Source organism: Diadema antillarum, unplaced genomic scaffold, assembly GCF_040938485.1.
Source record: "Diadema antillarum isolate AM-2024a unplaced genomic scaffold, OU_Dant_1.0 scf00000135, whole genome shotgun sequence".
NCBI lineage: Eukaryota > Metazoa > Echinodermata > Echinoidea > Diadematoida > Diadematidae > Diadema > Diadema antillarum.
The window spans coordinates 2,265,522-2,292,328 of NW_027271024.1; the positions used below are offsets into that span (position 1 = coordinate 2,265,522).

A 26,807-nucleotide genomic window follows, 5' to 3' on the forward strand; every position below is an offset into this window, starting at 1 on the left:
GCTTATCATTTGTAGCAAATATAAAAATGATCGGTGTATGGTAAGACATATATAATGGGGATAACGAAATTATACAGAAAAATCATGTTTTTTCGCATATTTCTTATGTATTTCTTTATATTTTGGTAAATAGCGCCCTCCATGGGAAACCTTGAGAAAATTCAAACTGACGGTCGGTCATATAGAATATGAATTACTCTACCTATATGCAAGATATGACGATGATACATCTAATGATAAAAAAAGTTATACAGGGGGCACAATGTACGCACGAACACATTTTTGCCTACAAAGCATATAATTTTTGAAATAATAGCATCCCGACCTCTATTTCTTGTGGCCACGGGCTACCGGGTCACCGTATCAATCAATAAAGCTTTTATAAACATGATGCATATCTATCTATATGTGCCTACATGATGTGCTCGATTCCACCGTAATGATGAAATCCAAGGGATGATAATTTCATGTTGAGCGGTTCGAAATTGTGTACAACATATATAAAGAATACATACATTTCTTTTTATAGATACTTTATTTTCTGCAAATCATACATAAATTGCATAATTATGAACATAGGAAACATACAAAGTATATTTGAAACAGAGTCGTTTGACGTGCATAAACAACGATATAAAAGGAAATTAATGATACAATATTACAGTATGCATGTCTATGCAGCAGGGATTACAAAAACAATATTATATTTAAGAAGCAATAATGCAGGGGGCCGCCATTGTAAGCGTTGCTTGAATAGATGGCCGGCCCGAGGAAAAGGTAGGGACGTATTAGATTCGTAACAATACAAATTCCGCTGCGAAGATAGCAAGGGAAAATAAACTCTGATGTGTGATGGTGGTGAATGTGCGTGCAAGTGCTTGAAAGTGCATAGGGGCAGATAGGCTGGAATTTAGTGTAAAAGAATTGGTTTGCTGGAAGAGCGAACGACATGCGATGTTGCTATCGGGAGACCAACATGAGTCATATCAATTATTCGTGCTTAATTCGTATTTGAAGGACACTGTAGTAAGATATGCTTCTTTAAGTTTGCTTTTAATGAAAACAAGGAGGCACACTGTTTCAACTCCTCGGGAAGAGTGTTCCATGTATCCGGACCCTGATGTCTTGTCGTCTTTTGAGCAAGTAAAAGCTTTGGATTACTTAAATGAAAATCATGGGAACGACGGGTAGGGTATGGGTGAATATGGTCATTGGTTACTAGGGCATTAAGGAAAAGTGGTAATACATTTCGAATGTGTTTATACATAAATATGGCAGTTAGGTATAAATGTAAATCATGGGCCTTTAGAGTTTTTAGGCGATGGGATCAGTGTGAGCCCAAGAAAAAAAAAACTAAAACCAAAAAACCCAACATTCAAACCATAAAGGCCATCGCCCTTTCTAAACCTAGAATTGTCAGGTCTGGTGAGGTTAACCTATAACTTGCCACACACGCAAAAATGTGATCATCACTAAGTCTTCTTGGCAGCCAAATCCTATCCTATCAAAACAACAAAATGGGGTCATAGCACTTTGAGGAGATGTGTCATCCTCTTTTAGTTAGAAATGGAAAAGAAAAAAAAAGTTTTAGGGAGGAGGGGGTTAAGCAAAAATTCCAAGGATTTCAGATGGTTTCTTTACAGCCAAGCGTAAAAGTTACAAATGGAGCAGGACGGAAAGGCATCACATAACTATGAGCGCATTCATTCCGGAAGACTTTTTATTCTCACTTCAACGTTACATTCCCCTAAGACTGCTTATTAAACACGGGCGTTCATTGACACATAAACAGTGACAGATTGTCCCTCGAAAGGACATCATCATTTCTACTGAGGTTAGGATGAAATCCATGACCAACCGAGCCTTAAGAGTAGCTAAGCTACGCACAGCTTGGCCAGATGGAACTCTTAAATTTTGCAATGTTTTGTTTTGTTTTGTTTTATAGAAAAAAAAGGAGTGCCGATAGGGAATAGTTAATTTACTTTTCAGGGATTCGCGGGCAAATGCCTGGTATTAACAACGCATATGGTCTTTCTTCTTTCCTTCTTTCTCTTTATGTCACGTGACGTGGTTATGAGACATATTCGTTACATCGAATAGGATTACCTCTGATCGAGAAATATATAAAAGGCAATCGTTTGACCGGTAGCAACCACCAGACGGCATCCAGAGTTCCTCCATTGTCGACCTTCCTACACTTCCATCACACTCAGACAACTACCTAACGTGAGTATCACCATTTTATTGTCCGCTAGATGTAAATTTTGCCGTTATATCCCCCATAAATGTAACTACAACGTTAAATGTAATATAGACTTTAAATGTTTATTGACCAAGTCAAACCTAAATTTTGTACATTTTATTTCAACCCTAAATGTGATAATCGGAAAAATCCCTGATACGTTTTAACCGTAGATGCAATCACGATCCTATTATAATGTAAAGATTTAACCCTAAATGGAATTATTAGTTAGTATAGGGTCGACATTATATTTAGAGGTGATGCAGCCATCACCAATGTCCAATGCTAGTACGATCTTGTCATTTTTTTAGGAGTGTCCCGCGGCTCTTTGTCCACACTGTTATTATTATTATTATTATTATTATTATTATTATTATTATTACTATCATTATTGTTATTATTCACTCTGACAGCCTACCAAAGACTCGATCAACCAGTCTCTCCATTTAGGTATTCTTAAGATAACATTAAAGGGACTGTACAGTTCTGGTTGAGGTGAGGATTTAGTTTGTAACGTTTTGCGAGATATTCAGAAACCACTCTATGAGATGTCAAAAAGCATGTAATTCTAAGGGGTATCAAAAGTTTATTTGATGAAAATCGGTTTTGAAATGGCTGAAATATCCAAAAACAAGGTGAAACAAAGAGATTCTAATAAAAGGCGTGGCCTGTCGCCTTTCATTATTATTACTTTTTGGATATCTCAGCCATTTGAAAACCAACTCCATCAAATAAACGTTGAATCCTTCTTGAAATTACATGCTCTTTCATATTTCATATGAGGTTTCTCATTATCTCACTTAGGAATGTTATAAACCTGAACCCCCATCTGAACCAGTACTGTACAGTCCCTTTAAGCCTCATTTACAGGAGTTGGAAGATTCAAGTAAAGAAAAAAAATAAGTTGAATCTTTACCCCAAGTATCGTTTCAAAAATCTTTTGTCACAGAGTCAACATGGTCTGCAAGGTCCTCATCGCTTTCATGGCCCTCGTGGTCGTCGCTTTTGCCTTCGAGATGGAGGTCGATGACGAATTCGCCGCCGACATGGAATTCATGAAGAGGGACCCGGTCATGCAGGACTTCTACCTCGCCGAGAAGAGGGGCAAGAGCATGAGGAAGTACAAGCGTAAGTAACGTGAATCCTGCATGACTAGGGTTAGATGCGCCTGCAGCACTTTCATGAATAACAAATCCCCCCCCCCCCTCGTTCAGGCGGTCAATGATACACTTAAAGTTACGCTCCAGGTTCTTTTTAGAATTTTGGGATTCCTTTCGGATGGGAACAGGCTTTGAAAGGGAGTCCAGCAAAAATTACCCTCTATCGAGGTATCTGGAAGGGAAGCCAGCAAAGCAGCATGACGTATGTACAGTGCATGTGGCTAAGTGTCCTGCGAAAAGAATCCCAGCCCGCTGTGCCTGGCAGCAAAACATACACATAAATCAGAGAGATGCGTCTCCCTGCATCAATATATGAGGGATATTCGGGAGATCTGGCAAACACCAAGAAGTCCCACTATATTTCGGTGGTGTTTTTTTTTTTCGAGGGTTTTCAAACTAATCCTATTCGGAACCCTATTTCAGGATAATTTGGGAAAGATTTCATAACTATGCCTGATTAAGAATATTATTCATGGAAAAAATACTGAAACAGTCTTTTCGATTCCTCTGACTTTCAGGTCTTAAAGGTCCTGTTAACCTTTGGGAGCAGTGATTTAAATGTTCAAGATATCACCTTTGATGCATATGTGTAGGTCAGTTGTATCACAAAACATCCTACCATAAATTATAAAATTTTTGCAATAAAGAATAAGATATAAGGAGATATCACTACTTTCTCACTAAATCATACTGTAGACGGTTTAGCCTGGAAATATTTGTTATTATAACCATTGTTCATATTTTGTTTATATAACAATACTTGACATCGATTATACTTGTTCAAATTTTACATTTTTTGTTTCTATCCCTAACTCACATATTAGAACTATTTTCAAGCGCCGATGCTGGGTTTTTGTTTCATCTGCAAATGATAAATTGTGCCTTTAATATGACTAAAAACATAGAAACAAGGGGAAGATGACCTTGTCGAATATCGTACGGTTTTGTACATTGTTAATGAAAATACCAAATCTAAGATAGATGCAATGAAGAAAATGAGTTGAATCCCCCTTTCCAGGTCTCATTCATTCATTTTGTTTCTTTATTCGTCATTTTATTTCGGGGGGATGTGACACAGTGGATAAAACTCTCGACTCTCAATCGAAGGACGCGAGTTCGATTCCAGAAAAGTGCCTACGTCCTTGGACAAGCCTAGCTTTACCCACCATGTCCCTCTCGACCCAGGTGCATGCATGAATGGATACCTGGTAATGCTAGGGTAATAGTAATGGCAGGGCCCTCTGGTAGAGCAGTGACAACACTGAAGAGGCTACCCTGGATAGATAGGACTTTATAACTTTACATAACATATATTCCTCCACTCTGTTCGCAGCGTGTGCTACCCAGATAAACTCAGACCAGACTTGCTGGTGCACCCGACGAGGAAACCAGTTCGCCTTCTGCACAGGTGAGCTTTTCTTATTGCTTGTTTGTCTGTCCGTTTCGTTGCGTCCATGAGAGAAGAGAAGAGAGAGAGAGAGAGAGAGAGAGAGAGAGAGTCTCTCTCTCTCTCTCTCTGTTTATGTGTTTATGTGTTTACTGTAACTTTGCTCTTGCGTTTTGGTCAATGTCTGTATCAATCAATGTCTTTTTTTTTGGTTTAGCCTTTTCCCACTTTCCAGAAGTCAAGTAAGTAATACGTTGTATCGCTCTTTCCTTCAGCTTAAAAGAAAAAGTCTCTTCATTTTTATCATATATATATAATTATATATTACATATTGTTTACTATATTATTACAAATCATACTGTGATTCTTCATTTCAGGAGCTGCCGGAGGAGAGGGCATCTAAAAAAAGAACTCCGTCACGACCACTTCAATAACCCCTGACCCGAATCACTCCCGGAAAAAGCCAGGACATGTTCAACGACCAAGAGAATGTCATGTAGATTCTGATGTAGCAGCTGCTATAATCACTAATAGTTTCTATGATTTTTGACCCAGATTTTGCCATGGCCTAGAATAAATACGAATATTTTAAAAAACGGTTGCCTCGCATAGCGTTGTTTAGACTTGATCTTGTCGTCTGTCAATGTTTGGCAAATAATTCTAAGAATGGTGAGAGAATGGTTGGTATGACGAAGGTGTTTTGCTGTACTAGAAATGTAGAATGTTAGTAGTAGTATAAGATAAACAAGAACGAACAAAAAGAGGTGTACATATCTATCTCTCTCTCTTTAGATCTACAAACACTCACTCACACATTGACAATATGATATATGTATATACACACACGTATATATGAATATACAGTATGATATGTGCATTAAATTTTAGTGTCTGTAAAACACAGAGTAACAAAAGTAGTATCAGGAACTGGCAGGATTATGATTATAGAGAGTGACACCAGTTACGCAAGACACTACGCATTATTGGAATGAGATTATTCGAAAAGAAAATTCATATACATTGTTGTAGGTGTCAGAAAAACCCCACCATTTTCTACTGTTGATCTGTAATAGTTACGAAACTATACATACCACTGTCATTGATATGAGTTATAGCTGAATAGTGTACAATTTAGTTAAAGGTGATTTGAATATGAAAGTATGAATCAGTTTCATTAAATCCATGATTAATTCTAAAGTTAAGTTCCAGAGTTTGGTCGAATTTGAACTCTCTGTACAAAATCAAACTTTACACAAGAACCAATGATGTGTATATGAGAATGTGTGCTTACAATGACCCCTAACAATAGACATGAATACCACAAATACCACCTTTTCAGAGCATTGCTGACTAGGCTTAAGGTCTCTTGCTCAGACGCGCATGGATGCTTTATTAATAATTCATGATGGATTGCCCAGGGCATCTACTGCTAGTCTGAATTCTTGGTAAGGGGTAAAATGCATGCACATGAAAAAAGTAAGCACATGTTTTCATGTGCTTTTAAACACTACATTTCAGGATGAATAAAAGACTAGCTGTGATAGTGTAATAGAGCATTCAAACCCTGGCCATTGTTTAGGACCATTGTCTGGGTGTTAACCACACACTCCCATACACAGCAATTAACCCCTGTGCAAAGTGAAAGTTTTGTATAGAGGGTTGAAAATAGAGCAAAATCTGAAACTTTACTTCAATAAAAATAAATCTTGAGCTTATTGAAACTGATTTATGCTCCTTTTTCAAATTACCTTCGACAAAATTGTACATTTTATCAGTTATTGCTCATACAAATGTCAGTGTTTTTTGATATATAGTATTTGATATATTAAAGATAAAAAGTGGGAAATGTTTGAAGATATACATAATATGATATATGATATATAAATATGTATTATGATATTCAATGTAGCAAACCACTCTTTAACGTCAGGATCGGATTTGATAAATCATCATGTTATATATCATGCTAAACACAAGGCAAGGCTTATGATATCAAAATACAAAGTTAAACTGATTTTAAATGACAGTTTGGGGTTTTTTTTAGCAACACCAAAATTGGTATAGGTATCATTTTTTGCAATTTAATTTTCAATGAATTTATACTGTATCTCAAAATAATAGGTAATGCACTATACATAATAATGTAATATGAAATATCATATTTTCATCACATTTAACATAACAATTCGTTCGATTGCTATCAATGGAAATTGTAGTGTAAATGAAATAAATAAACCAGGAAATACAGCATGTATCACAAGTTGTACTGTTACTCGTACAGAAATGAAAAGTCTGTAAGGTTAAGGTCTGAGGGGTAAGAGTGATTTAATGATATAATAACGTTGCTTGATAGAAAGCCTGAATTTACAAACAAACCTAACGAATCTGCATCAATCAAACCTGTAAATGTCTTGGAAGGCATGTATAATGACACCCTTACCTGGGTTGCAGTTTTCACAAGTCTTCAATGACACGATGAATAACATATCAATGTGGCACTAAATGATGCAGGAATAACACGTGCAGAGAGAGAGAGAGAGAGAGAGAGAGAGAGATGGGGGGGGGGAGAAGGAAATAGAAGATATAAAGTGAACAAGACGAGATTATCATTTTTTTTTCATTTACATTAATCTAGTATCTTGCTTTTTGAAAGTTTGTTTTCTATTGTGTTACTCTTTGCGGTACTTTTAGTTATTGATTGTTTCTTGATGTACTGTTAAATGTATATTCATGTAGTGATGGGCAGTGTATTATACAATATCATATCATCTAATTTAGGGATTGTAATGAAATCATAGCTGTGTTACATGTATTTTACATTTGAATCGTTCTATGTTCGTTCTATGTGTCTTCTATCGTTCTAAATGTATTGTTGTGTATACAGCCATGATATTTGTTTATATTCAAGACGTATGTATATATATATATATATACATTTTTTTTTGCACTTTACCGTTATTTATGTATGTATGTTGACCCATATGGAAACCAGGTCTGCTGATCACGGTGTTCCACCCCAAGAAGTGGCAATAAATTCAAATGCATGATTAATTATAACATGGCATTGATCCATGATATTAGGTGTTTTTTCTTTTCTCTGTTTAGTTTTACAGGTCATGGTAATTGAGTTTATCTCAAATGGGGGCTCTACCAGTCATGGGTTTCCTAAATTTCAGTGGTAGCCACATTTTCAATTATTTTGTCAGGGCTAGGAAAATGAAACTGCTTTATTAGTTTGATCAAGAACATGCTTTGTGTATCGATAGGTATATCGTCGAGTGTAAAAGACAGTACAATATTAACAAATTTACTTTTGATTTACGCTCCCCCACTTTGGTTCTTGCAACTGCAAGTGTTGCAAGTGATGTTATAAGTACATGTATTATTGTTCGGACTATTTTTGAACATAAAAATGGACAAACTATTATTATATAGTAATAGTTGTAATAATTATTGTAGCTCAGTTATGTTTGTTTCATACATTTTTGAACAGACAGTGGATATAAATTCAAATCAATTCAATCAATCAATCAATCAATCAATCAATCAAAATTACAAATCACTAATCCCAATCATTTATCAGTAATAACTAATTAGTAAAAAAGACAAACTCACAACAATAAGCCCTCGTCCTTACTTTTCCGTGACTTATTCACGGAACATTTCTAATTCCATTTCTACGTTTTTAGGTAGATAATAATAATGCCTTGTTCTCATAGTATAAACACACAGCAACATCCAAACGCCGTTACTAGAGAAACCAATCATAGATAAATGCATAATTGGCATAAATAACATAAATAGATTTAAAAAAAGGAGATGTGATACATTTTTGTAAATCTTTTGATATTTAGAATATAACAATCTTACCAACATCCAACAAAATGTTTAGAGATTCCATTAAGGTATGTAATACTTTGAACATGAGATGTTGAGCATGACTGTTTAGACGCATGCTAGGTAAAGGAAAATATGGTGATAGCTATTTATAAAATCACAACTTACGAATATAAATGTAAATGTAACATTGTGTGTGTTGGCATTTCATCAAACATTACACATTTCCATTTGACTATATAGATTTATTGATTCCACTTTAATGTTGAGAACAATGGGGTGATAATTTCAATCTCTTACCGTTCAAAATTGTGTTCAGCATACGACGATAATACACATTGGCTGAAAACTATAAAGTCCTTGGTCTTTTAAAACCTAGAGTTGTCAAGGTAATGATTGTCTACTGGTTGCCTTACAAGCAACCGGACGTTCATCAATGTCAAAATGCCAAATTTAGGTCATGGCCCTTTGAGAAAGTAAGACTTTAGCTTTTAGTAGAACATGGAAACGGGAAAGATTTTCAGGAAGGAAGGGAAGGGGAATAGGTTAAAGCATAAACTCCAGAGGATTTTAAATGAATGTATTTCCTGAAAATCTGGAGGAGTGGAAGTTATAACTTGGGCATGACGGACGTTCAACACCTGCGAGTAGATTCTTGAAGACTGACTCTTTATTCTCACCTTAACGTAACAGATCGATGACTCAAACAAACAGGAACAGATTGCTCGTCAAAAGGACATCATCACTTCGATTACGTGGGATATGAAATACATGACCAACGGAGCCTCAAACGCATCTCGGCTAAGCGAGAATTGGCCAGATGGAAGGGTTCCATTTTGCTTTGATTATATGACTTTGTTTGCTTCTACACATGAAGAAAAAAGAACAGGGAAAAGTTAATTTACTTAATAGGGAAGCAGGAAGAAATGTCACGTCAAATAACAACGTATGTAGTCTTTTCTGCCCCTCCCTCCCCCTCACACAAACACACAAAATCTCTCTTTTTCTATCGCTTGGTATCATTTTATGGGATTAACTCTGATCGAGAAATACATAAAAGGCAGTCGTTTGACGGGTAAAGATCATCAGACGCCAGCAAGAGATCCTCAACAGTCGACCTTCCAACACATCCATCACAACTACGTGAGTATCACCGTCGTATTGTCAGCACCCTAACTTTAACTTTTCCGTTGTATAACTTCTACACGTAGTAACAGCATCACATTTAATATGATTCATTTTAAGCCTTAATGTGATATCAACCCTTAATAGAATTATTCTAACGCTATTATGTAAGCCCATGATAATCAATTCAAACCTAAATGTACGAAATTTTAACCCAGGCCTAAACAATTGCTGAATGTCATACCAAAACAGGAAACAATCCTGAATGTTGAACATTTCAACCATGGTTCATGATATTGACTCTAAAAAGAATTAGTTTTTCCCATAAATTTAGTTAAGTCAGTATACTAGTCACTATGTCAACCAATTCCCATGCAATGAAAATGGTATCTGGGCAGGTTGGTGAGGAAAAGGTCTAATAGCTCTTTATCCATATTATTGTTTAAAAGTTTGATTTTGATTGTCTTCCAGATGTTCTATCAATGAATCACTCAATTTTAATTTCCTCAAAGATAAGGTGATGATAGATTGCAAGGGTAGTTTAACAGGAAGGAGAGAAAGTAAAGATAGTAAAACAAGCAATATGACAGGTGAGCCAAAATATTATATATATATATATATATATATAGATATATACATGTGTGTGTGTGTGTGTGTGTATGCAAATATATACATATTGAATAGAAACCAAGTTCATGTTGCCATTACCATCAAATTATTTCAGCACACAAACTTTCGAGCTATTCGCCCTTTCTCAAGTGCTCTTGATTCACAAGAACACCTGAGAAAGGGTAAATCGCTCGAAAATTTGTGTGCCGAAATAAACTTTTGGTATTGTGGATATATATATATATATATATATATATATATGAAGAACTTGCTTCGAAATGGCGCTAAATCCATCATTTTTCAATGGATTTAGCGCCTTTTGGTTGCAAGCTCTTCATATATATATAAATGTATATTTTCTTTTGTCTTAGAGTCATCATGGTAAGCAAGGTCCTCATCGCTTTCATGGCCCTCGTGGTCGTCGCTTCAGCCCTCGAGTTCGCCGAGGGAGATGAGTACGCCGCCGACATGGAGTTCATGAAGAGGGACCCGGTCATGCAGGAGTTCTACCTCGCCGAGAAGAGGGGCCAGAGCATGAGGAAGTACAAGCGTAAGTATCACTTGAATTTGTCTGCTTTTCTAAAACCTGCCTCTACATTTCTTTAAGATGTGATATTATTGTTATGCATATTGAAGAGTTTAAATAAAAAAAGATATATATATATATATATATATATATATATATATATATGTATTATATATCCATTTGATTAATTTGAGATATGTGATATTGAAACTGCTGAAAAGCAAACAAAATAATCAAAATGTATTCGAATGTTCTGGTAGATTACACGTCATATATTTTCAAAGAGTGCTTTTAATATGATCATATATAATTGGTTGATGAAAATCATTGTTGACCATCGTTAAGTAACTTCATAACGTAACCTTTTGTTTGGATATTCCCATTAGGACAGATTTCAATGTATGAATTTTGATTCTTCATTTATTTATTCATATGTGCGTAATAGTGTTCTCTTAAACACATTCGTACAGTACTTTTGCAATCTCTCCATGCAAGCTTTTTTTTTATGATACAAAGTTTTGTTTAAAAAAAGGTCAAAACTGACAGAATGACAGATTGTATGTATACATTGGAAAGAAAAAAAAATAAAAGTAAGATTAAAGAAATTAGTAACATGAGACGACCACATTATGACCATATCTTATGATATGGTGAGGTGTTTTTTTTTCGATCCTGGCTCACACTCATTTACTTTTTTTTCCCGTTAATTTGCTCGCAGCGTGTGCCACCCAGCTGAACGAGGACCAGACCTGCTGGTGCAGTCGACGAGGTGGCAAGTTCGCCTTCTGCTCAGGTAAGCTGTTGTTAGATAATAATTTCCTTGTCTGCCTGTCTGTGTACATGTGGATGTGTGTGTTATGGTTTAGCAGAATGGACGTCTGTTTCTTTTAGTTGCTTTTGAAACCGATTGTTCAGATAGGATTTTACTTAATAATTACGTAATGTTGATATATCTCTTTAAGCCTTTTCTTGTCACTAAACAAGCGTAAGCTATATTGTTCTTTTACTCATCGTTCTTTATTTTATCATCTGTTATCTTTATTTTTCATTTCAGGAGCTGCCGGAGGAGAGGGAATCTAAACCGGAACTCCGCCATGACCTCTTCAATGACCCCTGACCCGAGTCACTCTCGTAAAGAGCCAGGACAAGTTCAATGACCACGCGAATGTCTAGACTCTGAAGTATATAGACGCTGCGATCATCAAGTGTTAGATTTTTGTCCCCTTGATTTTCGCCCCAGATTATGCTATGAATTAGAAGCAATAAATCTTATATAAAACTAAAAGGCTAGGTTGCTCAGTGTCGTTTAGGCTTGGGTCTCGAGGTCTGTCGATGTTTTGCAATTATGAAAGAAGAGTGTAATATGAAGAAGGCGTTTTGATGTTTTGCAATAGTAGAAATGAAGAGTGGTAATAGGAGTATAAGAGAGATGAGAACGAACAAGCAGAGTTGTAATCATCTATCTGTCTTACTTTCTTAATCTCCATAAATACAAACACATGCACACACATACAATCGCACATAGTGTGTACATAAATATACATAATACATACAATATATATTTAATTATATTTGTATATATATATATATATATATATATATGCATACATAAATATATATCTCATACATACATACATTACACATATGCACATTTAAAACTTTTTCTCTAAATCACAAAGTTGCAAAAGCATGTTAGGATCAAACCTCTGTCGTGCAAACTTTAACGAACGGAATAATGATATATAATGAGGGACACCATTTCTGCATTATCATTGTACATGTACAAATTGTTGATAATATGCCCTATAACACATAGTTGTTGTTTTTTTACAATCTTCAACAAAAGTGTACACAAGGTACAATAGATAATACAGAAAGGCTATAGCTTTAGCGTAGCTTGATATGCTTGCAGCTCTTATACATAAATCATATAATAAACACAGAGAGAAAAAAAAATATACGGGAGTGTGACTTACGTAGAGAAATATATACGATAGAAGAAAGAAAAAGAGGACAAAAAATAGTTTGCCTGGTTCAGCAAAGGTTTGCCTATTGTTCACATAAAATGATAATCAGCTTACACAGTATTTATGAATATGTTATCAACAGGTTCATGGGAGTATAGGGGGTATGGTGCCCACACATCCAATGTGGAGGTAAAAAGTAAGGAGAAGGACGCTTTCATGATAATCATTGATTGGAGTATTAAAAAAGAAAACAAAAAAATGACACTCCTGATCATTTATTTTATAGAAATGGCGATACACACAAGCAATCCTCGATATTCTTTGAGAACATCGGTAAAATCAATTTGCCAGTCTCAGTGTCGTTTGTTTGTTTGTTTGTTTGTTTGTTTGTTTGTTTGTTTTTTTTTGGGGGGGGGGGGGCTAGGAATAAAATGTTATCGAGAATTCCCCCTTTTTTCGAATAGGCTATGATGACTTTATCCAAACCCCGAGAATTTATTCTTTTCCTTCTGGAGGAAAAATAACACGTATAGAATTGATTGTTAGATATATTTACATTATGTACATACAATTAAACATCATTAATCATTATTTAAAGATGGATTCATCTTTGTGAGGAAAGCAAACATGAAAGTAATGGACTCCGAGATACACCGAATATATACAACCTGAACCAATATTTATCATAATAACATGCATTTCACTCAAGCAAACTTAAACTATGGAATAAATCAGAAACGGTTTGGGTTTTTTTTTCAGAGGTGTGACGGTTTTGTCAAGGCCCCATGGAATCAAGGGAATAAACAGAAATGAGAAAAAAAAAAAGGAAGAGAAGATGAAAAAGTAGGTGAAATAAAAACAGACAAACCAAGCACAAATTCAAGACTCCTCCACTCCCAAAACACACGCACACACATACCAGGAAATAAAAATAGAAGGTCGCTTAATCGTGTTGATAATGATGACATTTTGCCACAGGTCTGTGAAGAATGTGCACATATATTAACGTTATGATTATGTGATGCTTGAAGGGCCTATGATTTCTATCATCAGTGGATGTATAACATGCCAAACACCAGCTACAATAACAACAAAGAGAATATCTTGGACATATCTAATGAAATTCATGACAAACAGAGCATGTAGCGTTGGAGCCCCCCAGTGGGAATGTGATGGAACATACTTCAGAACTTACTGTGATATCGATATTGTGTTTCGGATGTCTCCTGCTGGTCCATACACCTCACACACACATGAGGAAAACACATATTCACACCATGATGTCTCCCTTCAGATGACAGAACGAATCATAAAAGTTTTCAAGACAGAACCGTTTTTTCTTTATTACAGACTAAAAGTATAAAAAGGAGATCACAATACGGCATGACAACAGAACTCGAAAACACCTTTCAGCTTTACACATCCACTACTGGCTCACTCACCAACCACGTAAGTTCGATCATCACTCACGAGTGTTAAAACCCCGCTTGTAATAATTTGCAACCTAAAATACATACATATAGGCTTCTTAAATGTGCCTTAATTCATAATTCAATCGATCAGCTTGACCGGTTATTCACTATTCATAATATGTTCGCATAATGTGTTTTTCCTTCTTTCTTTGTAAATTAGGGCAGCAGTTTGTAAATTCTCTCTTTTCTTTAGATAAATTAAAAAAAAGATGCAGAAGGATGTTTGTGAAAGAAAATGCAATATCATGTCATTTCCGTTAATGCAAACTAAGACATAGTTATTTCATGTGATTTCTATACAATATTATATCCTCGGCAGTTACACTCAAACCAGCAGACCTCTCTTTCTCACTCTCAGTCTCTCTAGATATACATAACTTGATCATATTCGATATATTCGTGCCATCATTTACTTATTCGCATGAATATTCATAGACTCTGCAAGAGACAACTTTCATTTGTAGAACACTGTCTTATTTAAGTTTGCAGGTTAATCATTTGGATCGATTAGTGACGTCATTATATTGAACAGTAAGAGCAAAAAGATTTTTCCTCTCTTCACTATAATATGCATATTAAGACATTATCTTTAAGTCATTCACTTAGCTTCATTCAAGGTCATAGATATTTTCTAATGTTTAAAATATCATTTCTATACCTCTTAAACAACAATTTCCTTGTTTGTTTCAAATATATAAAACAGCTGTATCGAAACTTCTTTTTTTTTCAGAAAAGTAAGGCTTACTCCTTCATTCATTATACATTGCAGCCGTGTCATCATGGTGTCCAAGGTTGTGATGGTCTTTGCGACCCTCGTGGTCGTCGCGTCGGCTCTCAATTTCGCCGAGGAAGACAACTTCGCCGCCGACATGGAATTCATGAAGAGGGACCCGATCATGCAAGAGTTCTACCTCGCCGAGAAGAGGGGCGAGAACACGAAGAAGTACAAGCGTGAGTAGGAATTAGATGCGAAGAACGGTGCAGTGACTAGCAAATAACTGTCATTTTGCCATTCACCGTCAGTATTAGTGAGCCAGATAAGGTCCTATTCATTTTGTTATACAGGACATTGACGATGTTTAATCTAAGAAGGTACATACCACACTTCAATTTTAGTTACGGTTTTATTTGTAGTCAAACAATCAATAAGAAAATGATTATCAATGAGGGGAAGAGAAGGGGGAGAAATTCAGGCAGCATGTCCATGCTTGATTTAATATTTGAAGAGTTTTATCGCAAAATGACCCACGCGCCATTTTCAAGCATTTAATAGTAAGTCCATCATCAGATAGAACAATATTAAACCTTTCTTGTGTTGCGTCACTTGTGACGTAACAAGGAATATTCTATAAGTTATGACCAAAAATATTCTGATTTTTTAATCATTTTCTTTGTTTTTCTTTAGCAGCTTTAATCACAAATGTATCAACTTAATGAAAATGGATTTAGCTCGTTTTGCGATAAAACTCTTTATTTCATAAGCCGGGCTCTGAGTTTAATTTATTTATGTTCCCTTTATTTGAGGCATTTCATCATGTGTCACACATACCTTTGTCATTAGTAGTTATATGAAGAAAAAATGATAAGAAAATACTGAATACTTTTAATCATAACGTCTAGAATATCCCTTGTAATGTCACAAGTGAGGTATTACTGGAAAGGTTTGAGTTTGCTCTATCTGATGATGGACTTACTTTGAAAGGTTTAAAATTGGCGTTTAGCTCATTTTGCAATATTTTTTTTTCATTATATGAACTTTAAGTTAACTTCATTTGAATACTTTTCAATTTTTGTTGTTTCAAACAGTTATCTATCTGATTTTCTCGACAGCTTGTGCGACCCAAGTCAATGCAGACCAGACCTGCTGGTGCACCCGTCGAGGAAATAGATTCGTATTCTGCACAGGTGAGGGGGATAGCACGTTAACTCAACGAATTCAATAATTTTAGATTGATCTGGCATTATTATTATTTTTTGTTTTGGTGACGGAAATAACCTCGGCATTCAGATACATTTCAAATTTTATGATATTGGAAAATATTTTAGAAAATACGACTGTGGATACGCAGAAAACTTTCATTTCTTCATAATTGAGAGTCTATTTTTTGACCAGAAAGCAAAGATTTCGAAAAGTAACACGTTTGCACAATGAAGCATGACAAATTTGAAATAATAGGACTGTATCATTGAGAATCTGCTAAATTTTCTAGCTGAAGATATCACTGGCGGATTCACCGATTGTACTGTTATCTCAGTATTTACGGTTGACGTCTTGATTTCATTCTATTTTCATCTTTATTTCATTTTAATCGAGTACACGTAAGGTGTATATACCACAAGTTATTTTGTCTTGACCTTTGTGTGTGTGTGTGTGTGTGTGTTTGTGCGATACATTCTCTTGCATGAGATTCGGTTCTCAACTTTGTTATGATTGTGAAGGCCTTCATTTGAATCATCATTATACGTGCGCTTTTTTTTTTCTTAACGTTATTTTCTATTCTTTTTTTGTCCAATACTTCTTAATTTTCAAATAATTTGCAGAAGTTGGCACTGGAGAGGGAATATAAACAGAAATGTCGACGAATTCTCCAATCATCGAACCTCTGCTACCAGGATCACGATTTCGACAAAAGAAATGCATGCATAAAGACTACAGAAGTGACATGATGATATCACTTCACTTAACAGCAGCTGGCGTTGAGTATTTTTCTCTCTTATTCACATGATTATTACTGTGAGGTGAAACCAGTAAAAGAATACCTCGCGATAATAGCACAACTATTTACATGGTGACTGTATTCATTATTTTGATTGTCCGCGCTTTAACGGACATTGTAACGTAAGTACGAGAAGCAAACCAGAAAATGAGTGTAACATGCGTTGTCTCGGTGAGTTTGAGAGAGGAGAGTGAACTATCGATAGAAATATGCTGCTTGAAGGAAAGAATGGAGGCAAAAAAAAAAATCACACCTAACGAAGATCAAACCTTTTCATGTCTTGGAAGTCACATATCCAAATGGTCGACCTCTTGATAGGCGGAGATGGTAATTACTCTAAGAATACTCAGAGCCACATGCCGCTAGCAAGGTCTTCTGCTCACACGCCGATTCTCGCTTGATTCACTCAGCCGTAGGCACGGGGGAGTTTCTCAACTGATCTCTGCCATGAACGGCTGGGGATTCCGCTGGGCTAGCCAGCTATGTCGACAGCGCCTGTCTAGGGAGAGGCAGTCAAATGTTGAATCTCGAGAGGCCGGGTGTGATCGCCGCAATGCGGCCTAACGACACCGTCTCACCAGCCCCATTTGGCACGTGAGGTTTACTTGAATTTTGTTTGGTGTTCTCTTCAATAATTGTGCCATTCATTATCAGCGAGTAACATCTTTCTCCTTTACGTGGATACCCTTTTCTGTACATTGGAAATTAACACCTGCAGTTTGGTACGTGTTATGCACCAAGGCAGCTGCTGGTTTAAGTGTCCTTTCCTTTTAAAATGAGGACTGTATGGTGGAGGTAACGTTTACTTCACTGGCCTAGGTATGGGTGTGGCTCCTTTGCACCAAGGGTACATAGCAAGTCTAAAAGTTATGAATTGTTTAAGTTTCAGTGCCTCCATAACTTGATGAGAAGACTACAGCAGTTCGTGACGTTTTTCCATAGCAACGATATAACGAAAAAGAGAATTCAGAATTCAACATATTCATTTTCCAAACATAATGAAAGAGCACTCGGCCTATACCTCTTTCAGAAAGCAGGGGGAATAACATTACCTTTTAAATGTATCAGTTTCAAGTGAAGGAAAATTATACTTTTCACTAAAAAAGAAATTTTGTTTACTTTTCTTCTACTTTTTTTCTTCTAATCATTGTCCTGCAGAGACGTCACAAACTGTTATAGTCTTCTCATCCAGCCGATGCGATGGCGGCACTGAAACTTAATTCATAACTTTGCAACCCATTGTCCTATTGTCATCAAACTACACAGATGTATTCTATACTGATACTGCTGCATTCACTCAATCCACATTCGTATTTGGTACTATGTAGGTGTGTTCTTTCCTCCCCCCCCCCCCCCTCTCTCTCTTTCTCTCTCTCCCTCTCTTGTCGAAATGTTTGATACCGATCGTTGTCGTACATTAAAGGGTGGGTGTGTACAGTTCTGGTTGAGGTGAAGATTGAGTTTTTAACCTTTTGTGAGATATTCAGAAACCACTCTATGAGATGTCAAAGAGATCCAAATGAAAGGCGTGGCCTGTCGCCTTTTATTGTCATCACTTTTTTTATATTTTAGCCGTTTGTAAAAACCAATTTACATCAAATAAACGTTGAATCCTGATGAAAATTACATGTTCTTTCATATTTCATAAGAGGTTTCTCATTATCTTACTTAGGAATGTTCAAAACATGAATCCCAGCCTCAACCAATACTGGGTACAGTCCCTATAAAGGGAAATTTTGCACTGACTATTGCCTGATATATCGGTGTCTCGTGTTATTAAAGGGGAGTTGTTCCCAAATATATTTAGGTAACATTCTCCTTTAACGTAGGACACCGATACGTAACCAAAACATTTCGGCAAGAGAGAGAGAGAGAGGGATAGAAAGAAAACACACACACACACACACACACACACACACACACACCGAGAGAGAGAGAGAGAGAGAGAGAGAGAGAGAGAGAGAGGATGGGGTAAGGAATGAAACGCTGGAAGATGATCAGAGGATGTATTAATATGTTGATAGAGAACAGTGAGAATGACTGACGTAGTATTTTGTTTGAAATGCATTTACGGATATGGTTACAAGTTTGACAATATGAACTGTATGATGCAACATTTAAACAGCATCTTTAACACTCACGTGTTCATTGTTCGACCGTCATAAATGTTTTTTTTTTCCTTCTATCAGCGAACAATAGACATAAGATACTTTTCGCTATACCTGATTTCACTCCGAACGCAAAGCTATATCATATTCTGCCAAAACATCGTCGAAAAAAGGATCCGTAAAAACTGCCACATTGAAGATTTGGATATCTAGATGATGTCTGTTGGTACATGACTGTGTGGCATTTGTATTGATTTGTCTGTTTGTATGTCTCTCGCACTCTTTATCATTGGCGGTGCACTTAAATTGTTTGTTTGTTTGTTTGTTCATTTCCATCTGAGAGATGGTTGGATAGCCCATATTCAGGTACGTTAAGCTGGTCTTCCATGGGGTCCAGTTGGATGTGAGGTGGGACCTTTCACCAGGTTAAACACCCTACTCTTTGCTATGAATGAATAAAGAGAGATCTTTTACGTGAATGAGTTGTTACTGTCTCATACACGGGACCTCCATTTTACGTCCTAACCGAGGGACGAAAATTAATCTTCCTTGTCTCCCTCTCAATCCTGCGTTCCCTCTTTTCTCCTTCATCTTGAGCTAATCTCAATCTCACTTTATTACATTTTTCTCTTTATATAATATCTTCTCTCCCTCTCACTCTCTTTTTTTCTCCTGTTATGAATATGCATATATGCAAATTATTGCATTATGAGTAACCCACGTGGTAAGAATTTTCGAGAGATCGCATATATCACGTTCGAGGAATAGAGGTAGATCTTACCATTCCCTCCTAAAATGGTTGGTGGTGATGTGACATTTACAACTCTTCAGAGTTACAGTACTTATGCGTGTGTGGTTGATTGTCATAATGTCCTTCTTGAGGTCGCAACATTCTCTTGAACGCCTTATTTCTAAAGACCGATAGAACAAGCTCGACAAATCAAAAATTGGGCATCGTTCTACTCGAGACAGCAGTTTATTGATCTAAAATGCCGTAAGCGAATCATATTCGAGCAAAAACATAGAATTACAAGTGGCAGCTGCCGTCATTGCCTTTCCGTGTAATTCTTCAAGTCTGTGTTGCATAATGGTCTTTCACGTAATCGAGGTCTGGATGTGTGTTTGGTGGTCTGAAGTCGACTGCTTACATGCCCTGTCCACCGGCAGCTCCTAGATATTCAGAAGACACGTACAGGAAAAAAGAATATATAAAGCAAAACATAAAAAAAAGCTGCGCTGTGCCTCATCAACATACTTCACAACAACATGAGATTCCAATGCCTTTTTTTTTTGCAATAAAATGCCTTTTAACAAGCTAACAAAAACAAAGTAGAAGAACATCCAGCACAAATCTTCATATTCAATTTGAAATGAATTTCAGTCAATAAAAAGGATGAAACAAATAGATTTTCCAAAGTAGTCCAACATAAAGAAGAAATATGATATCTGTTGTCCAAAGGTCAAAATAATAAGGACATTATCATTGAAATATTGCCTTCCAAATAAATCTTAGCCCAGTTAGGATGAGATGATGAAGCAATATAGAAAGAAGGAGGAAGAGAAGGAAGAAAAAGAAATATAAGTAGAGGGAAAAGAAGAAACATAAGAAGAAGGTGAAGAAGAGATTACGGTCGTGTTCACTCGTATTATGTGACAACTAAGAATTCACATACATTTTGTATATACATTGCATACCAATGGTATTCGAGGAATTAATTATTGCGTCAGAGGGGGCTCATTGTTATTGCTAGTTTTTGCGGGGGTTGGATATTTTTTAGGATACATTCATTTAAATTGTTTCAATTGGTAAACTGAAATGTAATAGCATAATCAAATAAAAACTATCTTTATAAAGGCCTACTTGTCGCTCTTAGTCAACTGTCTTTGAAATTTTGTTGAGGTGACTGACTTGGTTTTGGCCTGAAGATTTAAAGGATGTTCGACGCAATCTCTTGTGAAAAGTTCTGAAACGAAGTGATGTAATTTATTGTATTTCAATTTGTACGCATGCTCACTAAGTATCAGAAGACGAACTAAATAAGTTAAGAAAAGAGTGAATAAGCAAAATTTGCTATGCACTAAGTTGTATTGGCTACTTCTATAGAAGTTTAAATCCAGTTCTTACTTTCTATTTACAGATTGTAATCTTAAGCCTCTTTTAAGGATCTTGAGAAATTTGAAGATCTCGTAACAAATTCTCAACAACTCTATCGTCATTGGTTGTGATATTCCTGTTGTGTCGATTTTTAAGGCATGTGGCCTTGGCGTAACCATCTAAGATGAGTTTAGTTTGAAAACACACCTTAATATTATGTAAACCAGCAGCTCTGTGTTTATAAAACTATAATAAAGAAACTGGAGAATGCGTCTATTTTAGTCATTTTGATAATGATAATGATTTGCTTATTAAATTCTGGAATCTCAGCTCACAGCAGGAGTCGAACGGAAACGAAATTCAGCCGCAAGGCTTCTAACTTGCAAAAGGCAATCGGATCACAAAACTCCTAACCTTTATATTCTTCATTGGATGCCGATAAAGGCCATTATGAAGATTTGACAATTGTATTCTTGATTGGAAATGCCCCACCTATAACATCTATCTACATATGCCTGCATGATGTCTTCGATTCCACCGTAATGATGAAATCTAAGGGATAATAATTTCAGTTTAGGCAGTTCGAAATTGTGTACAGCATACAAGAATACATACATTCAAATCATGAAGATCAAGAAGCCTTTAGAGTTTTTAGGCGATGGGATCAGTGTGAGCCCAAGGAAAAAAAAAAACTAAAACCAAAAAACCCAACATTCAAACCATAAAGGTCATCGCCCTTTCTAAACCTAGAATTGTCAGGTCTGGTGAGGTTAACCTATAATTGCCACACACGTCAAAAATGTGATCATCACTAAGTCTTCTTTACAGCCAAATCCTACCCTATCAAAACAACAAAATGGGGTCATAGCACTTTGAGGAGATGTGTCATCCTCTTTTAGCTAGAAATGGAAAAGAAAAAAAAAGTTTTAGGGAGGAGGGGGTTAAGCAAAAAGTCCAAGGATTTCAGATGGTTTCTTTACAGCCAAGCGTAAAAGTTACAAATGGAGCAGGACGGAAGGGCGTCACATAACTATGAGCGCATTCATTCCGGAAGACTTTTTATTCTCACTTCAACGTTACATTCCCCTAAGACTGCTTATTAAACATGGGCGTTCGTTGAAACATAAACAGTGACAGATTGTCCGACGAACATCATCATTTCTACTGAGGTTAGGATGAAATCCATGACCAATAGAGCCTTAAGAGTAGCTAAGCAACGCACAGCTTGGCCAGATGGAACTCTTAAATTTTGCAATGTTTTGTGGTTTTTTCTTAGAAAAAAAGAGTGCCGACAGGGAAAAGTTAATTTACTTTTTAGGGATTGGCGAGCAAATGCCTGGTATTAACAACGCATATGGTCTTTCTTCTTTCCTTCTTTCTCTTTATGTCACGTGACGTGGTTATGAGACATGTTCGTTACATCAAGTGGGATTACCTCTGATCGAGAAATATATAAAAGGCAATCGTTTGAAGGGTAGCGACCACCAGACGGCATCCAGAGATCCTCCATAGTCGACCTTTCTACACTTCACACTCAGGCAACTACCTAACGTGAGTATCACCATTTTATTGTCCGCTAGATGTAAACTTTGCCGTTATATCCCCCATAAATGTAACTACAACGTTAAATGTAATATAGACTTTAAATGTAGGCCTCGTTTATTGACCAAGTCAAACCTAAATTTAGTACATTTTATTTCAACCCTAAATGTGATAATCGGAGAAAAAACACTGATACGTTTTAACTCTAGATGCAATTACGATCCTATTATAATGTAAAGAATTAACCCTAAATGGAATTATTAGTTAGTATAGGGTCGACATTAGATTTAGAGGTGATGCAGCCATCACCAAATGTGCAATGCTAGTACGATCTTGTCATTTTTTTTAGGAGTGTCCCGTGGCTCTTTGTCCACACTGTTATCATTATTATTATTAATATTATTATCATTATTATTATTATTATTATAATTGATATAATTGTCATTATTATCATTATTATTATTACTATCATTATTATCATTATTGTTATTATTCACTCTGACAGCCTACCAAAGACTTGATCAACCAGTCTTTCCATTTAGGTGTTCTTAAGATAACATTAAAGGGACTGTACAGTTCTGGTTGAGGTGAGGATTTGGTTTTTAACGTTTTGCGAGATATTCAGAAACCACTCTATGAGATGTCAAAGAGCATGTAATTCTAAGGGGCATCAAAAGTTTATTTGATGAAAATCGGTTTTGAAATGGCTGAGATATCCAAAAACAAGGTGAAACAAAGAGATCCTAATAAAAGGCGTGGCCTGTCGCCTTTCATTATTATTACTTTGTTGGATATCTCAGCCATTTGAAAACCAACTCCATTAAATAAACGTTGAATCCTTCTTGAAACCACATGCTCTTTCATATTTCATGAGGTTTCTCATCATCTCACTTAATAGGAATGTTATAAACCTGAATCCCCACCTGAACCAGTACTGTACAGTCCCTTTAAGCCTAATTTACAGGAGTTGTAAGATTCAAGTAAAGAAAAAAAAATAATTTGAATCTTTACCCCAAGTATCGTTTCAAAAATCTTTTGTCGCAGAGTCAACATGGTCTGCAAGGTCCTCATCGCTTTCATGGCCCTCGTGGTCGTCGCTTTTGCCTTCGAGATGGAGGTCGATGACGAATTCGCCGCCGACATGGAGTTCATGAAGAGGGACCCAGTCATGCAGGACTTCTACCTCGCCGAGAAGAGGGGCAAGAGCATGAGGAAGTACAAGCGTAAGTAACATGAATCCTGCATGACTAGGGTTAGATGCGCCTGCAGCACTTTCATGAATAACAAATCCCCCCCCCCTCGCTCAGGCGGTCAATGATACACATAAAGTTATGCTCCAGGTTCTTTTTAGAATTTTGGGATTCCTTTCGGATGGGAACAGGCTTTGAAAGGGAGTCCAGCAAAAATTACCCTCTATCGAGGTATCTGGAAGGGAAGCCAGCAAAGCAGCATGACGTATGTACAGTGCATATGGCTAAATGTCCTGCGAAAAGAATCCCAGCCCGCTGTGCCTGGCAGCAAAACATACACATCAATCAGAGAGGTGCGTCTCCCTGCATCAATATATGAGGGAAATTCGGGACATCTGGCAGACACCAAGAAGTCCAACTATATTTCGGTGGTGTTTTTTTTTTTTCGAGGGTTTTCAAATTAATCCTATTCGGAACCCTATTTCAGGATAATTTGGGAAAGATTTGATAACTATGCATGGTTAAGGAATATTATTCATGGAAAAAATACTGAAACAGTCTTTTCGATTCCTCTGACTTTCAGGTCTTAAAGGTCGTGTTAACCTTTGGGAGCAGTGATTTAAATGTTCAAGATATCACTTTTGATGCATATGTGTAGGTCAGTTGTATCACAAAACATGGTACCATAAATTATAAAATGTTTGCAATAAAGCCTAAAATACAAGGAGATATCACTATATTTCTCATTAAATCATACTGTGGACGACTTAGCCAGGAAATATTTGTTATTATAACTGTTGTTCACATTTTGTATATTTAACAATACTTAACATTGATTATACTTGCTCAAATTTTTACATTTTTTGTTTCTATCCCTAACTCACATTTTAGAACTACTTTCAAGCGCTGATGCTGGGTTTTTTGTTTCATCTGCAAATGATAAATTGTGCCTTTAATATGATTAATATATAGAAAAAAGGGGAGAGATTAGCTATGACCTTGTCGAATATCGTACGGATTTGTCTGAAGCTATCTGTACATTGTTCATGAAAATACCAAATGTAAGATAGTTGCAATGAAGAAAATGAGTTGAATCCCCCTTTCCAGGTCTTATTCATTTATTTTGTTTCTTTATTCTTCATTTTATTTCTGGACGATGTGACAAAGTGGATAAGACTATTGACTCTCAATCGGAGGACCCGAGTTCGATTCCCTCAAAGTGCCTACGTCCTTGGACAAGTTAATTTTACCCGCCATGTCCCTCTCGACCCAGGTGCATGAATGGATACCTGGTAATGCTAGGGTAATAATAATGGCAGGGCCCTCTGGTAGAGCAGTGACAACACTGATGAGGCTACCCTGGATAAATAGGACCTTATAACACTACATATTATATTCCTCCACTCTGTTCGCAGCGTGTGCTACCCAGATAAACTCAGACCAGACTTGCTGGTGCACCCGACGAGGAGGCCAGTTCGCCTTCTGCACAGGTGAGCTTTTCTTATAGTTTGTTTGTCTGTCTGTTTCGGTGCGTCCGTGAGAGAAGAGAGAGAGAGAGAGATGGAGAGAGAGAGAGAGAGAGAGAGAGAGATCCCTCTCTCTCTCTCTCTCTCTGTGTGTGTGTATGTGTTTAGTGTAACTTTGCTCTTGTGTTTTGCTTAATGTCTGTATCAATCAATGTCTTTTTTTTTTTGGGCTTTAGCCTTTCCCACTTTGCATAAGTCAAGTAAGTAATACGTTGTATCGCTCTTTCCTTCAGCTTAAAGAAAAAGTTTCTTCATTTTTATTATATATATATCACTATATATTACATATTGTTTACTATAATTACATATTATATTGCGATTCTTCATTGCAGGAGCTGCCGGAGGAGAGGGCATCTAAAAAGGAACTCCGTCACGACCCCTTCAATGACCCCTGACCCGAATTACTCCCGGAAAAAGCCAGGACACGTTCAACGACCAAGAGAATGTCATGTAGATTCTGATGTAGCAGCTGCTATAATCACTTGTTAGTTTCTATGATTTTTGACCCAGATTTTGCCATGGCCTAGAATAAATACGAATATTTTAAAAAACGGTTGCGTCGCATAGCGTTGTTTAGACTTGGTCTTGTCGTCTGTCTATGTTGGCAAATAATTCTAAGAATGGTGAGAGAATTGTTGGTATGATGAAGGTGTTTTGCTGTACTAGAAATGGAAAATGTTAGTAGGAGTATAAGATAAACAAGAACGAACAAAAAGAGGTGTACATATCTATATCTCTCTCTTTAGATCCACAAGCACTCACTCACACATTGACAATATGATATATATATATACACACGTATATATAAATATACAGTATGATATGTGCATTTAGTGTCTGTAAAACACAGAGTAACAAAAGTAGTATCAGGAACTGGCAGGATTATGATGATAGATAGTGACACCAGTTACGCAGGACACTACGCATTATTGGAATAAGATTATTCGAAAAGAAAATTCATATACATTGTAGTAGGTGTCAAAAAACCCCACCATTTTCTACCTTTGATCTGTAATAGTTACGAAACTATACATACCACTGTCATTGATATGAGTTATAGCTGAATAGTGTATAATTTAGTTGAAGGTGATTCGAATATGAAAGCATGAATCATTTTTTATTAAATCCATGATTAATTCTAAAGTTAAGTTCCAGATTTTGGTCGAATTTGAACTCTCTGTACAAAATCAAACTTTACACAAGAACCAATGATGTGTATGAGAATGTGTGCTTACAATGACCCTTAACAATAGACATGAATACCACGAATACCACCTTTTCAGAGCTCTGCTGACTAGGCTTAT

General features: G+C 36.4%; 2 protein-coding genes across 2 annotated transcripts; both read left to right on the plus strand.

Moving 5' to 3' along the window:
* Positions 1-2,174: 2,174 nt before the first annotated feature.
* On the plus strand, positions 2,175-5,192 carry LOC139720946 (uncharacterized). Its single transcript, XM_071632276.1, has 4 exons — positions 2,175-2,226; positions 3,192-3,370; positions 4,736-4,810; positions 5,167-5,192. The coding sequence occupies exons 2-4, from the start codon at positions 3,199-3,201 to the stop codon at positions 5,190-5,192; spliced, it is 273 nt and encodes a 90-aa protein (XP_071488377.1). The 5' UTR covers positions 2,175-2,226; positions 3,192-3,198.
* Positions 5,193-9,716: 4,524 nt separating this feature from the next.
* Positions 9,717-12,038, plus strand: LOC139720963 (uncharacterized). The gene is made up of 4 exons (XM_071632293.1): positions 9,717-9,769; positions 10,732-10,910; positions 11,605-11,679; positions 11,941-12,038. Exons 2-4 carry the CDS (start codon positions 10,739-10,741, stop codon positions 11,964-11,966), a joined length of 273 nt encoding a protein of 90 aa, XP_071488394.1. The 5' UTR covers positions 9,717-9,769; positions 10,732-10,738; the 3' UTR covers positions 11,967-12,038.
* The last annotated feature ends 14,769 nt before the right edge of the window (positions 12,039-26,807 follow it).

What these genes read in the sequence shown, in the direction of transcription:
- LOC139720946 (XM_071632276.1), top strand. Translation starts at nt 3,199, where the DNA reads ATGGTCTGCAAGGTCCTCATCGCTTTCATGGCCCTCGTGGTCGTCGCT. An exon ending in GAGCATGAGGAAGTACAAGC is followed by an intron (nt 3,371 to 4,735) that starts GTAAGTAACGTG and finishes CTCTGTTCGCAG; the next exon opens with CGTGTGCTACCCAGATAAAC. An exon ending in CCAGTTCGCCTTCTGCACAG is followed by an intron (nt 4,811 to 5,166) that starts GTGAGCTTTTCT and finishes TCTTCATTTCAG; the next exon opens with GAGCTGCCGGAGGAGAGGGC.
- LOC139720963 (XM_071632293.1), top strand. Translation starts at nt 10,739, where the DNA reads ATGGTAAGCAAGGTCCTCATCGCTTTCATGGCCCTCGTGGTCGTCGCT. An exon ending in GAGCATGAGGAAGTACAAGC is followed by an intron (nt 10,911 to 11,604) that starts GTAAGTATCACT and finishes ATTTGCTCGCAG; the next exon opens with CGTGTGCCACCCAGCTGAAC. An exon ending in CAAGTTCGCCTTCTGCTCAG is followed by an intron (nt 11,680 to 11,940) that starts GTAAGCTGTTGT and finishes TTTTCATTTCAG; the next exon opens with GAGCTGCCGGAGGAGAGGGA.